This window comes from Pelophylax lessonae (assembly GCF_965119305.1).
Source record: "Pelophylax lessonae genome assembly, chromosome: 1".
Lineage (NCBI taxonomy): Eukaryota > Metazoa > Chordata > Amphibia > Anura > Ranidae > Pelophylax > Pelophylax lessonae.
This window is the reverse complement of record NC_138768.1, coordinates 473,316,883-473,332,706: the sequence shown is the minus strand read 5'-3', so window position 1 is coordinate 473,332,706 and position 15,824 is coordinate 473,316,883. Positions and strand designations below refer to the sequence as shown.

The 15,824-nt window shown below is 47.8% G+C and overlaps 1 protein-coding gene across 1 annotated transcript in view; it reads left to right on the top strand.

Moving 5' to 3' along the window:
• Positions 1-2,454: 2,454 nt before the first annotated feature.
• Positions 2,455-15,824, top strand: part of LOC309546997 (P2X purinoceptor 7-like) — a gene marked incomplete at both ends in the record, with an annotated part of 37,671 nt that continues 24,301 nt past the window's right edge. The window contains one exon of the mRNA XM_082246768.1: positions 2,455-2,521. Within this exon, the coding sequence (XP_082102894.1) occupies positions 2,455-2,521 (67 nt within the window). The remainder of the gene's footprint in view (positions 2,522-15,824) is intronic.

The following is a 15,824-nucleotide window of genomic DNA, read 5'->3' as shown; positions in this document are numbered from 1 at the left end:
CTCATCACCCTGAACACACCATCACCACTGTCAAACAGGGTGGTGGCAGCATCATGGTTTGGGCCTGCTTTTCTTCAGCAGGGACAGGGAAGATGGTTAAAATTGATAGGAAGATGGATGGAACCAAATACAGGACCATTCTGGAAGAAAACCTGATGGAGTCTGCAAAAGACCTGAGACTGGGACGGAGATTTGTCTTACAACAAGACAATGATCCAAAACATAAAGCAAAATCTACAATGGAATGGTTCACAAATAAACATATCCAGGTGTTAGAATGGCCAAGTCAAAGTCCAGACCTGAATCCAATAGAGAATCTGTAGAAAGAACGGAAAACTGCTGTTCACAAACGCTCTCCATCCAACCTCACTGAGCTCGAGCTGTTTTGCAAGGAGGAATGGGCAAAAATTTCAGTCTCTCGATGTGCAAAACTGATAGAGACATACCCCAAGCGACTTACAGCTGTAATCGCAGCAAAAGGTGGCGCTACAAAGTATTAACTTAGGGGGCAGAATAATTTTGCACGCCCAATTTTTCCGTTTTTTATTTGTTAAAAAAGTTTGAAATATCCAATAAATCTTGTTCCACTTCATGATTGTGTACCACTTGTTGTTGATTATTCACAAAAAATTACAGTTTTATATCTTTATGTTTGAAGCCTGAAATGTGGCAAAAGGTCGCAAAGTTCAAGGGGGCCGAATACTTTCGCAAGGCACTGTATGTACCACCACCTTTCAGTATTCAAATGTTGTATGATTTACTTGATAAGCTTTCTGCCTATGCTTCTCTACCTATGTTGTTAATGGGTGACTGCCATCTTAGACTGTGTTCTGGATACTTCCAACCCCAGCCGGCCTTGTTGCCTGGGCATCCGCCATGGGTTTGGTTGAGCTTTGGAGATGGAATCATCCTGATTGTAGAGAATATTCCCACCTTTCCACCACACACCGTTCCGCGGCCAGGATTGATCTGGCCTTCGGTAATGTTCGCCTTCAGTCTTTTTTGTCCGCTGCCGAGTACCTGGCTGGGGGGGTGTCTGACCATAACCCGCTTCTCTTGACAGTGCACCTCCATACGGGGGCTAGAGAGCAGGGCTGGAGACTGTCCCCGGGCTGGCTTCAGCATGAGCAGGTTGCCTCCCACCTAGTGCAGGCATTTCAAACATACTGGGCGAACAATGACGACTCTGCTGAACCTGTGGTGGTTTAGGAGGCCTTTAAGGCGGTGGCCAGAGGGGAATGTATCTCTGGTATTAAGTCTGCTAGACGAGACCACAACAGTGAACTTCAGTCCTTACAGGAGGTGGAGAGAGAGAGGGCGAAGGATTATGCAGACTGGCCTTCAGACTCCAGCTACGTTTCGCTGCTGGAAGCAAGGCGCCTTCTCTCGCTTCACCTATCTGATCTTGCACACACCGAGGCTTCTCACCACAGGGCATCCACTTTTGCGCAGGGGGATAAAAATGGCAAACTATCAGCCATGCTGATGACTGATCAGCGGTCTCCGATAAACATTCCGCTCATTAGAAACCCCGGTGGTGACGTATTGACTGACCCCAGGGATATTTTGGAGGAGTTCAGGAATTATTTTGAGTCTTTATATGCCCCGGCCTCGGACTATGACCACTCTGCCATGGAGAATCTTCTCCAGGGACTTGACCTCCCTACCCTGACTGATGAAGACAGAGACATTTTAGACGCCCCGATCACTACACTGGAAGTGGAAAGGGCCATCGCGGCCTTTCCGCCACAGAAAGCTCCGGGTCCTGATGGCTTCCCTGCAGACTTTTAAAAACGTTCTCTGAACAGTTGGCCCCACGCCTTAGTGCCTTATTTTAACACTGTCTGGATGGGGAGGTTCTTCCCCCTTCCATGCTGGGTGCTTATATGGTGTTATTAGCGAAGCCAGGTAAGGATCCCTTGGACTGTTCCTCCTACAGGCCCATAGCCCTCCTGAATGCCGACTTGAAAGTTCTTACCAAGGTACTTGCGACCCGTCTGGCGGGGGTCATACACACTTTGGTCGATCCTGACCAGACGGGCTTCATGCCGGGGAAATCGGTAGATACCAACATCAGGCGTCTCTTTACCCACCTCCAACTCCCGGGTGCGGCTCATTCACAGTGAGTCGTAGGCTCTATTGATATTGAAAAGGCCTTTGACTCTGTCAATTGGGCCTTTATGCATACTGTCCTGAAACTAATGGGTTTTGGCTCCACATTTAGGACCTGGGTGAAATTGCTATATACCTCCCCTCGTACAGCCATTCTTGTAGGTTTGTTGACCTCTGTGTATTTTAGGGCGGGTAGGGGGACCCGGCAGGGTTGCCCCCATTTCCCCCTTCTTGATCGCCCTTACCATTGAACCAGTTGCAATTGCACTGCGCGCTTAACAAGGATTTGAGGCTATCCGAGTGGGCCCTATTAGGAAGTGTGTGGCATTATATGCCGACGACATGCTCCTATTCCTTAGCGACCCCGGTCCCTCATTGCGAGCTGTTCTGCAAATTCTGGATGATTTTGGTAAGTATTCAGGGCTCAAGGTGAATTGGGGGAAGTCCTTGATACCTTTCTTGACTGAGATGCCTAGACCCATTGCGGGCGATGGCCCTTCCCTATGTTCGGTTGACGCCTTTACCTACCTGGGGGTCCGTGTAACTAGACACCCGAGGGACTACTATACCTTAAACCTCCTCCCGCTCGTTCCTAGGCTCTAGCAGCTGGTACAAGTGTGGAAGAAGCTCCCGCTGTCCCTGATGGGCCGAGTTGCCCTGCTAAAAATTCAATTTCTTCCGATAGTGTTGTACTTTTTGCGCCATTCTCCTTTGTGGGTCCCAAAATCATTTTTTCGCAAATTAGATGGTATCATTAGTTCTTTCCTTTGGTCTCCCGGGTTCCTAGGATAGGCCTACCGGCCCTCCAGGAGCCCTGGGGTAGCGGGGGACTTGCTCTCCCGGATTGGCATAAGTACTACCTGGCAGGGCAAATGGTGTTTGCGCCGCGCTGGTTGAGGGCGATGCGGAGGACTCTGCCATGGTTCTGGAAGCGGCTCACTTGGGTTCTTACGAGAGCCTCCATCTGGCATTGTATAGGGGAGTGGGCTCAGACCTCCCGTTGACAGCATCCATGAAGGCCACTATTAGGGCGTGGGGTCAGACTGTGAAGTTGGCATGTCCCAGTTATGTTGGGCTCTCCCCATCTACCCCCCTTTGGATGAATCCCATGCTCCCTCATTTCTATCAACTGCCAGATCCTATGGTGTGGGCTACTATAGGGGTAAAGACATTAAGAGACATAACCAGGGAGGGGTACCTGCTCACCTTTAACAATTTGAGAACTCATCATGACCTGCCCACAACCCATTTTTTTAGGTATTTGCAGCTACGCCATGCGTTTAGGTGTCAAGTTGCTGATTCCAAGATTGAGCATTTGCGTCTGACCTGGAGTTAATGCTGACTAATTCGGACCTTACTAAGACGCTGTCCACTGTGTACAAGGACTTGTTCAAACTGACTCCACCAAGTATCGCCAAGTGTAGGGAACGATGGACTGCAGAAATTCCTGATCTCCAGGGTGAGGACTGGGACGACATGTGGGTTGAACCCTTCAAACAGTTAATAGCTGCCAGGGACAAGCTTATACAAATGGAGTTCATCCATAGGGCGTATTATACCCCTGCTCGTTTAGCCAAAATGTACCCAACCTCCTCCGCTGAATGTTGGCGCTGCTCCGCCTCCCCGGCGGATGCGACGCACGTATTTTGGGACTGTGCCCTGGTCCAGCGATACTGGTTGGAAGTTACCTCCTGTGTGGGGGGGGGGGAGGGTGCTGGTGACCTCAGTCCCGATGACCCCGAGCGTTTGTCTTTTGGGTCTGGTGGAAAAGGTGGTCCCCTCGGTGGCACACAGGACTCTACTGACCATCCTGTTGTTATATGCTAAAAAGGCCATACTGTTGCACTGGAAGAAGGTGCCCCCCCCCCTTCCCTATTGTTTTGTAAGGGGTTGGTAAATGCTGTCCTACCTCTATATAAAGCGGCCTATCTTTCAAGGGGGTGCCCAAAAAAATTTGAGAAGGTGTGGAGGGCATGGGTGGAATCTTCTGATACGGTGGGGTAATTGTATTCTGACAACCATTGTATTCTACATGCTTGTTTTTGTTCTGTTTTTCGGCCACTAGATGGCTCTGCTGCCTCAGGTTTGTCCACCTAGTTGAGTTTTAATCCAGCATGTGAACTGGGGGTTGGAAAGACTGAATGCTGAGCATAGCTTGGTTCAGTCGTCCCGGGCCTTAAGAATCTGGCCTATTTAGGTTGAGTTGCCTGGGTTGTGGGGGTGGGGGAGTTGGGACCAGGTTGGTTTTTTGAATGTATATGGTCACCTCATGTTCGGAGGTGCCTGTTTGTTGTTTTTCTCTGTTTTAGTTTTGTTTTGTATTGTATTGTATATGTTTTCTCGCTTAAAACTTTAATAAAAAGAATTTTACAAAAAAAAAAAAAGAAATTACTTCTGTAATTTTATTAACCTGGTAAAGTGTGTATGAAATTTTAGTGATTAAAAAAAAAAAATAAATAAATAAAGATTATGTTTATTAAACTTTAACAAACATTACAGCAATGTGATTGAGGATACAGATGCGTTAACACACATCTAAAAAGTTGCCCACATGAAATTAAATATAATAACAGAATTATAATTGAACCCAAACGCATTTAGTATATTAAGTAATTTAGCAGCATCAGCTTCAAAAAGAAAAATTTTGGGTGGAAAATAAATATTTGTTTTTAAAGGATGTGTAAGCACCTGGGCCTACCATCACACAACTTCAACTTTTTCTGATTACAAGCAGAAAAGTCAATTGAAACTCTTTTCAAACTGTCTGTCTGTCTGTGTCCAAGGCTGATCATTCACAGGTAATTGCTCCCTGAGTGATTACTGTCATGTTGTTCTGGCCAAGGCATCCAACAATGAAAAAAAAAAAGAAAACTTATTTTATGAAAAAATTATTAAAATCCAGATGCGTAATCTAGCTGTACAAAGTGTACCTTCCCATGATTTTAATCTACTTATTTGTACCAAAGCAAGCAAATTCTTCTCTTGTTTCTCTGGTATTTATTCTTTCATAATTGTTTCCAATGGAAACATTAAAAAAATTAGTGAACATGTAGGGGTAAGGTTGGATATACACAAGGTTTTTGTTCAAAATGTTTTGTTTTAAGAATGTTTGTTTTAAATGCTTGGGGGTGGATGCCCCGAGGCCCTTCTCTGTGTGGATATGCCTATCATATATGGGTATATGTCTTGTCACACTTGTTCTACAACTGTAGTGAGGAACCACATATGTTCTTTGGGGTTTTTGTTTGTTTTTTGTTCTTTTTTCTTTGTTTTTGGTGGTGTAGCAAGGGGTCTGCCATTAGTACCGGAATACTCTCCAGCCCATGTGAGTTGAGTCCCCAGGTGTGATAATTGAAACAGTGACAACTCCGGCATCTTTGTTTGTGGTTTTTCTGTTTCAAGTATTTTATTGAAGAATGCAAATGAGTAACAACGTTTGACATACAGAAAAATGAGAAGAAATGCAATCAAAGATTGGTAACAGAGTATAATAAACAACTGTAACTACAGATAAATTGTGAGGGTTGGTAGACAAGGGGCGGTAAGATGGGTGTTCATAAGAGTGGTGACTGGCGCTGCCAATCCACAGGCACCCCGTAAAGGGAGCACGCTGTGCCTAGGCGGGGAGGCGCAACCAATCAACTGTTGTACTGACAGGGAACAGTACCCAAGTTTACAGTACCATGTGGGAAGGAGCAGGGGGGTGAGAGGAACCTCACGGTTTTCCAACCAAACAGGAGAAACATTGGTTACAGTCAGGCAGAATGAGGGAGTAGGTTGAACAGGGTAACCATTAAGCTGTAGTTAAAATCACAAGGCAGAACCAAACTGATACATTGTAGGTGCTACAACATATGTATGCAGAAGGGAGGAAGTAGGGCAGAGAGGGGGGGGACAGGGAGAAGGGGGTAACAAGAGGGGACAAGGAGAAAGGGGAAGAGGGATGGCTGGAGTGGGGAAGAAGAAGGGGAAGGACCGCCAGGGAGGGCCAGTAGATAAGGAGTGGAGGTATTGAAACCCCAGATATGGTTTAGGGCATCAATAAGGAGTTATCAAAATTGGGGGGAAGAAAATTGGCAACCCAAGGTTGCCAGAGTCTATCGAATTTCTCAACTTCATCTGTCAGGATAGCATAGATTTTGGCGTGAATCATAGTGTTGGTGTGTTTGTAGTTTTTATTATAAATTAAGGGGATGGGGATAGGAGAAGAGAATGAGTGGGATACTCCTTTAGGCTTGAACTAATTACAATTGGGACTTTGATCCTGGAAAAATGCCCGTTGGCGTTTCCTTGACGCTAGCCAGTGCCAGCCAACGCTCACCGACTCTGAGAACACTCTGTAAAACAGAGGAAGTGTTGAATCCCCGACCTATAGCCCAGTAGATCCAAGACTGAGAATTGTAGAACTCCTGACACTGCTTTACTGTGTAAGTCTGAATACTTTCCCCCCGCCTGGCACAGCTTGAGGTAGTATTTTGTAGAACTCCAGATAGCCAACACTGTAACTGGCACACGCAATACAATTCAGGGCCCAGACTGCAGGTGCCCCCTTTGCTCCTTGAACTCTTCAGGGTCCACTGACTATGTACCCCCTTTACACTTCAGGGTCCTCGACCTAGGTACCCCCTTTACAGCTAGCTGACTTGGATCCCCAAACCTCTTCAGGAGTGGTCCCCTCAGACACTAGGCAGACCCCCAGGGGCAATCCGCAGTACTCACAACCTGTGTAGGCTTTCCTGGGACTGGACCTCTCTCTCTCTCTCTCTCTCTCTCTGCAGGCTCTCGGCACACCGGATCCCCCTCAGCTCAGGCGACACCCTGAGACATCCACCTTCCTAAGACAGGAGGAGAGACAGCCGCACTCTCCTTCCTGGGACTCTGCTTCCGCCACAGACACCTTGCCACGCACTTCCCCCCAAACTTATACCCACTCCCAGAATCCCTTGCAGCGTAATCTGCCTTCTGGGGTAGGTACAAGCTGGGATTTGTCCCCTGATTGGGCTTCCCACACTGTCCTATGAGAAACGTCTCACAGAAGCCAGTGGGGATACTTCTCCCCTCAGCAGGCACACTTGGAAGCCATGACCCCCTGACTAGATAAATCACAGCCTTGCTGTTAGGCAGACAAGGCCCACTATAGTTTTACCTAGCACCTATTTGTAGGGTGCTACATTGGCATGTATCTCCTGTTGTGTATGCATTAATGTGCTGCTTTGTAATCCTTTTGTTCACTGTGCAGTTCAATAAACTGTGTTTATGATTTAAAAAGAATGTTTGTTTTGATTTTAACCACTTCAATACAGGACACTTTTCCCCCTTCCCGCCCTGGCCAATTTTCAGCTTTTAGCGCTGTTGCATTTTGAATGACAATTGCACGGTCATGCAACACTGTACTTACACCAAATTTATGTCACTTTTTTCCCACAAATAGAGCTTTATGTTGGTGGTATTTGATTTACACAAATAAAAAAAATAAAAAAAGTTTGTTTATGTTAAAAAATGTTGTAAATATATACTTTTTTTCCTGCACTGATGAGGCCGCACTGATGAGGAGGCACTGATGGGGGGGCACTGATAGGAAGCACTGATCGGCGACACTGATGGGCAATAATGGGCACTGGTGGGCGGCACTGATAGATGGCAATGATGGGCACTGGTGGGTAGCACTGATAGATGGCATGGGGTGCAGCACTGATGGGGAGGGCACCACTGGCAGGCTCCCTGTGCCCTGATTGCCATCCCTGGTGGCTATCTCTGGGGTCATGGGTGGGCATCCCTGGGGTAATGGGTGGGCATCCCTGGTGGTTCTAATCAATGCTCTGATTACCAGCACAGACCCCCCCCCCCCCCCCCGCGCAGATCGGCTCTACTCTACTTGTGCCTGTCAGGCACGAACTTGGGAAAGCCGATCAACGCCTGATTGGACACAGCTGGTCACATGGTAAAGAGCCTACTTCAGTGTGACACACCGTAGCACCGATCGCCACTGGGGGGCGCGTAGAGCGCATTATCCTGCCGCCGTCATATGAGGTCGGGTCAGGATAATGTAACCACCTGGGGGTTAAAAGTGGTTAAAATTGTTAGTGTTGGATTAAATCTATATTAATTTTGTACCACCATGACAAGAAAATGAACCACTTGCCGACCGCCGCAAGTACATATACTGCGGCGGTCAGCACCCCCTGGGCAAAGTGACGTATCGGTACGTCACTCGCCCGCGAGCCAATACGGCCGTCCCCGCTCATTCACTGCCATCCCAGCACGAGTGACCGGCGGTTCTGATGTTCAATAACGCAATTGTCCGTTAAAGTCCCGCAGTGCCGAATCGCAAAATAGGCCCTGGTCTTTGAGCAGCCAAATCCTCCGGGGCTTAAGTGGTTAAAAGGAGAAGGATGGAATTTTTTCTTGAATCAATGAATTTCCAACAGTGAAGGTAAAATTAAATGTCAGTTATTTCTAACTGTTGCTGCTTTACTTAAAAGTAACCCATAATAGTAACCCACTTACCCATAAAAGTGGTCCCAGTGGCGGATTTGCCACGGGATTACTTTTATGGGCAGCGGGAGAGGTGTCCTCGCCGCTTCCCGGTCGTTTTCCCTGCTTACCAGAGCTGTCGGTAGTGGGGAAAACTTTCCGGTCCTAGGCAGGAAGTCCCGTGAGGGCAAGATGGCTCCCACTCGACTCTATGGCCTTGGAGGACAACAGCCTTAAAGGGCCTATTTTTATTTTTTATTTTTGATTAAAAAAATATATTTTTTTTATTGCTATTAAGGGTAGATGTGAGATCTGAGGTCTTTTTGACCACAGATCTCACATTAAAGAGGACCTGTCCTGCTTATTTCTATTACAAGGGATGTTTACATTCCTCATAATAGGAATAAAAGTGATAAAAAAAAATGTTTTTAAAAGGGACAGTGTAAAAATAAAAAGTAAAATAAAGAAAAATAATAATTTAAAGCGCCCCGTCCCTCCGAGCTTGCACGCAGAAGCGAACGTATACGCAAGTCGCGCCCACATATGTAAACGATGTTTAAACCACACATGAGGTATCGTGGCGATCGTTAGAGCGAGAGCAAATTCGACAAGCATGCGCAATTTTGAAGCATGACACGTTAGGTATCAATTTATGCAGTGTAATATTATCTTTCACATTATAGAAAAAAATTGGGTTAACTTTACTGTTTTCTTATTTTTCTTAATTCAAAATGTGTATTTTTTCCCAAAAAGTTGCATTTGCAAGACTGTGCTCATACAGCGTGACAAAGTATTGCAACGATCTCCATTTTATTCTCTAGGGTCTCTGCTAAAAAAAAAAATATATATATATTTATATATATAAATGTTTGGGGGTTCTAAGTAATTTTCTAGCAAAAAAAAAAAAAAAATGGATGAAGGGAAAGAGGGCACTGTCGATTTTCAATTTGAAACCCAGAAAGTTTTTTTTTTTTTGCTAAGGGTGAATGAAGGTGATAATGTGGTGGATCTGCCACACACGTTACAGTCCTCTCCTGTTTATATTCCTAAATCTTTTAGCATGAATGCTTTCAGGCTTAGGTTGCAGGCACAGATAGAGGGGGAGGTGAAGAGGGAGGAGTAGTACAGTTTTCAGGTGCGCTTCCTGTCTGTGCTTTTGAAGTGGTGTCTTAAAGGTCAACAAGTTCACACAGTAGCTACAATAAACTCTGAATATTTCACATTTTTAAACTCCAGCTTTGAAGGCTCCAAACTGATTTCCTGTGAGTGACTGAGTCTCCAAATCACCACACCCCACCATACCTCTCCTACTTAGTACAGAAACGGTGTAAATTCTGCTGGAAATCCTTCAAGTATGTGGATAGGATAGGAAAGGATTAGAACCCTGTGCCAGGTTTGCTATCCAGGGCTCTCTGACAGATTTTCCATCAATAAAGCTGGCCATAAATCAATAGAATTTCATTAGAATTTTTCTTGTTTTCAGAACATTCTTTCAAATTTTCCAATGGGTAGTAGGGTTAAATCGACATTTATTTTCAAAGCCATAAAGAAAATTTTTTAAAAGAGCAAAAACATAAATTTTTCTCGAACTACTGAAACTTTGATCGTGGTTTCTATTCAGGAGAAATTGTATATATTGTAACGCATATGTTCTAGGCAGAAAAGAAACCCATTTCATTTGTCTGCCATTCCATTCAAATAGCCAGTCTGGATGAAATGTTAAGGGCTTTTGAACAAAATTAGTTGACTAATGGCAAGAAAGAATGTTCTGATGAATAATTTTTCAGAATTTCAGTATGAATATTCAAACAAAATCCTACTCTTGTATGGCCAAATTTACTGTCACGATGAGAACAATTTTACCAAACAGGAAATGACCGAAAACCTCAACAGTATCACAGTATATGGCCCTGAAATGTGAGGGTTACTGGGCACTCTTCAAAATAATTTAGATTTCATAAAAGCACAAAAATAATAAAATAAAACAGGTAAAACAGCAGCTTTAAAAACGCCCAGTGTGCATGAGGTCTTACATTTTTGCAATATGTACATAATGATCTTTCTTTTGTGTACTGTATAGGGTACACTTAAGTGTGGTACACACTATAAGAAAATCGGGCGAACGATTGTCTGATTTTCCTCGTTGTTTCACAGCAAATTGGAACCGATGAAAGAATTTTCTTACGAAAATTCTCGTACGACAAAGGCTTTTTTGCTGTTTATTGTGTCTGATCATGCACAGTCTTTCTTTTCTAAATGTTCTTGTACAAAAATCGTACGAAAATGGTACACATTAAACTAAAATAGTTTTTTGCGTATGAGAAACATTTTGGAGTTTGCCCCTTCGAGAATTTTCGTAAGAAAATCCTAAATTGTCTGTAGAAAGTTCTGTACACGCTATACGAAAATTCTTTGGACTAAAATGTTCGCCCGATTTTCTTATAGTGTGTACAAGCCTTTAGCTTCCCTGCTGATCAAGTGCTGAGATTACTCACAAGTAGCAGATAATACACATGAATGGTTAGGATTTAAAGTGGTAGTAAACTTTATAAATGCAAAATCTGCTGTTAGGCAGGGATTTTATACCCTGAGACCCTACAGGTAAGCGGGTAATGTGATCAGAGCCACACAAACGCAGCTCAGACCACATTTATGACATTTTCTGCATGCCATGGCGATGTGATTCCCATGCGCATGCCTGGTCATTCAAGCAGCTGAAGATTCCCAAACCTGGAAGGTAGACCAGGTGAAGATGGAAGAGCAGGGGAGCTGTGACAGCACAGCACTGGAGGGCTCATGTCACGGAACCATGAACCAGACGTACAACAACAGATAAGTGAAAATAAGAAGGCTTTATTGAAAATCAAGCTGTAAAGCAAAAGTCCAAACGGATGGCGAAACCGAGGCCTTGCGAAGCCAGAGGTCAGGAACCAGCAGGGTAGTCAGACGAAGCCAGGATCAGGAACCAGCAGGGTAGTCAGACGAAGCCAGGATCAGGAACCAGCAGGGTAGTCAGACGAAGCCAGGATCAGGGACCAGAAGCAGCAGCAGTCTTAGAAGCATGTGAACACAGGAGGACCAAGCAAGGAACTGAAGCCACAGACCTCCTATATATATGAGCTAGGCATCCAGCTCCTCCCAGTGGGAAGGAGGAGCCGCAGGGTGGGAGGCTACAAGAAACCCAGAAACCAAGATGGCCGCCAGCACATGTCAAACGAAGGAGGACAGCAAGAAGGTAAGACCATGACAGTACCTCCCCCTCAAGGGCCCCTCCTCCGCGGAGTAAAGAACGGTTTCTGAGGGAAGCGTGCGTGGAAGGCTCGGAGCAAGGCAGGAGCATGGACATCTGCGGAGGGAACCCAGGAACGCTCCTCTGGACCATAACCACGCCAATGAACCAAAAACTGCAACAGACCGCGGACCAGGCGTGAGTCCAGGATATTGCTCACCTCATACTCCTCACGATTGCCCACTTGGACCGGACGAGGCCGAGGAACCGAGGAAGTGAAACGATTACACACCAGTGGCTTCAACAGGGAAACATGAAACAAGTTGGAGATCCGCATGCCAGGAGGAAGCGCAAGGGCATAGGCTACCGAGTTTACCCTGCGAAGCACTCGGAAGGGACCAACAAAGCGAGGCGCCAGCTTGGGAGTGGGCACTCGAAGGTTGAGGTTGCGGGTGGACAACCATACACGGTCTCCGGCCTGGTAGGAAGGAGCAGGCGCTCGTCTGCGATCAGCCTGGAGTCTCTGGCGCTGCGCAGAGACCTCAAGGGACTTCTGGATCTGTACCCAAGAAGCACGTAGGACGGAAAGGTGATCCTCCACAGCCGGAATATCCTGGGAAGAGAATACCTCCGGTAACACGGCAGGTTGGAACCCATAATTGGCCATGAAGGGAGACGTCCAGAGGAAGAGTTCACCGCCGTGTTCCTGGCAAACTCAGCCCAAGGCAGGAGGTCAACCCAATTGTCTTGGTGATCGGAGACATAGCAACGAAGGAATTGCTCCAAGGCCTGATTGGATCGTTCTGCGGCCCCATTGGACTGAGGGTGGTAGGCCGAGGAGAAGGAGAGATGAATCCCCAACTGGGAGCAAAAGGCGCGCCAGAACCTGGACACAAACTGACTCCCCCGATCCGACACAATCTCCTTGGGCAAACCGTGCAACCGGAAGACCTCCCTGGCAAAAATCGTGGCCAACTCCTGTGCAGAGGGTAACTTCTTGAGAGGAACACAGTGGCACATTTTGGAAAATCGATCCACAATCATGAGAATGACCGTATGGCCTCGGGATGCAGGGAGGTCCACAATGAAATCCATCCCCAGGTGTGACCATGGGCGCTCCCCGGTGGCTATGGGTTGCAGAAGGCCCAACGGAAGGTGCCGAGGGGACTTACTCTGGGCACAAACGGAGCATGCCGCTACATATGCGGCGATGTCGGAACGTAGGGAAGGCCACCAGAACAGACGTGAAACAGCCCAGGACAGCTGATTCTTTCCAGGATGCCCCGCGGTCTTGGAGTTATGGTAGGTTCGCAACAACCGAGTGCGCAACTCCTCAGGCACAAAACATCTGCCGTTGGGTCTCCCAGAGGGAGCACCAGATTGAGCCGCCAAAATCTGCTCACCCAGGGGAGAGGTCAGGCTGGTGCGAATGGCGGCCAGGATCTGATTCGGAGGTATGACCGAAGTCGGAATCGACTCCTCCCTGGACAGGTCGGAGTACTGCCGTGATAAGGCATCCGCCCTGATGTTCTTGGAACCGGGTAGGTAGGAGACCACGTAATTAAAACGTGACAAGAACAGGGCCCATCTGGCCTGACGTGGTGTCAATCTCTTGGCCTCAGAAAGGTAGGTCAGATTCTTGTGGTCCGTCAGGATGAGGACCGGAACCACCGAACCCTCGAGCAAGTGCCTCCACTCTTTAAGGGCCTGCACGATGGCCAATAACTCCCTGTCACCAATCTGATAGTTGCACTCCGCGGAAGACAGTTTCCGGGAGTAAAACCCACAAGGAAGCAGAGGACCCTCTGGTGTTCTACGCTGAGACAGAAGGGCGCCTACTCCCGTCTCAGACGCGTCCACCTCGAGGACAAAGGGCAACCCAGGGTTGGGATGCGACAGAATCGGAGCCGACACAAAGGCGGACTTTAGAGCCTCAAAAGCTCGGACGGCCTCGAGCGGCCAGACCTGGGAATTACTGCCCTTCCTGGTCAGATCCGTGAGAGGCTTGGCTAGCCTGGAAAAGTCCCTGATGAACTTCCGATAATAATTGGCGAAGCCCAAAAAGCGCTGCAGGGAGCGAAGACCACTGGGCTGGGGCCACTGTAAGACAGCCGAAACCTTCTCAGGATCCATGGAGAACCCCTCAGCGGAAATGATGTAACCTAAGAAGGTTACCTGGGATCGGTGAAATTCGCATTTCTCAAGCTTACCGAACAGCTTGTTCTCTCGTAACCGTTGCAACACTCGTCTGACATGCAGAATGTGGGTCTCCATGGATTCAGAATATACCAAGATGTCATCCAAATAGACCACCACACACAATGCTGCAACAGGTCACGGAAAACATCGTTAATAAATTCCTGAAAGACTGCGGGCGCATTGCACAACCCAAAGGGCATAACCAAGGATTCATAATGACCGGTCCTGGTGTTAAACGCGATCTTCCACTCATCGCCCGCCTTGATCCTTACAAGGTTATATGCCGCCCTCAGGTCGAGTTTGGTAAAGACCGTGGCCCCTTTAAGGCGATCGAACAGCTCGGAAATCAAGGGTATCGGGTAAGCGTTCTTGATCGTAATGCGATTGAGACCCCTGTAATCGATGCAAGGCCTCAACTCACCGCCCCTCTTTTTCACAAAGAAAAATCCAGCCCCTGCCGGGGACGAGGATTTGCGAATGTGTCCGCGTGAAAGCGCCTCCTTCACGTACTCCTCCATGGCCTCATTCTCCGCTACCGACAGTGGATAGACCTTGCCACGAGGAGGAACGGCACCAGGTTGTAACTCGATGGCACAATCGTATGGGCGGTGTGGAGGTAGGGCAACCGCGCGCACCTTATCGAATACATCCCGGTACTCCTCGTATTCAGGAGGCAACAGAGAGTCCGAGGAAGTACACAGCAATTTGACAGGCCCATGGATGCAACTAGCCCCACACTGCGGTGACCACGAGAGGATCTTGGCCGATCTCCAATCGAAAGTCGGATTATGCTTCTGGAGCCAGGGGTACCCAAAGACCACCGAGTAGTGTGGAGACGAAATAACCTGGAAGCAGACCGACTCTCTGTGAACGGCACCAATGGCTATTCCCACTGGAAGGGTCTCATGAGTCACGTGTGGCGGCAGAAGGGGTCTGCCGTCTATCGCCTCAAGAGCCAGTGGAGAACCTCGGGCCTGCAGAGGAATGGAATTGGCGGCAGCGAACACACTATCAATGAACAAACCACCAGCACCAGAGTCCACCAACGCCTGGGTCGTCACAGAGCCCCCGACCCAGGAGAGGACAACAGTGATCAGTGGTTTGTCAACACGGGAAACCGGGGACGAGGAGACTCCACCCAAGATCTGCCCCCGACAGGATCTCAGGTGCGAGCGTTTCCCGGACGGTTCGGACATGCCAACCGAAAATGCCCACCGAGACCACAGTACATGCATCGACCCTCGCGTCTTCGGAGTACCCTCTCCCCCTCGGACAGGCGAGCAAAGCCCAGCTGCATGGGTTCACCCCCAGCCAAGTCATCCCCAGGAGGCGTGGGAGGAGAGGGAGGCACGGGTGGGACAGCAAAGGTAGGCGCCAATCTGTTAGGAGGCCTCCGCAGACTCTCCTTAAAGGAAGGTCTCTCCCTGAGTCTGGTGTGAATCAAAATCAAGAAAGAAATAAGAGACTCGAGCTCCACTGGTAGGTCCTTAGCTGCAACCTCATCCTTCAAGGCATCCGAGAGACCATGAGAGAAAGCAGCGACCAGAGCCTCATTATTCCAGCCCACCTCTGCTGCCAGGGTACGAAACTCAATGGCGTATTCAGCTACGGATCGTGAACCCTGTCTGATGGACATAAGGAGCTTCGCAGCAGAGGCAGCACGAGCCAGCACATCGAATACCCTCCGAAGAGAAGCAACAAAACCGGAAAACTCGGCAACCACCGGATTGTTGTTCTCCCATAAAGGGCTGGCCCAGGCCAAGGCCTTGTCCGAGAGCAGCGAAATTAAGAAGCCCACCTTTGATCTCTC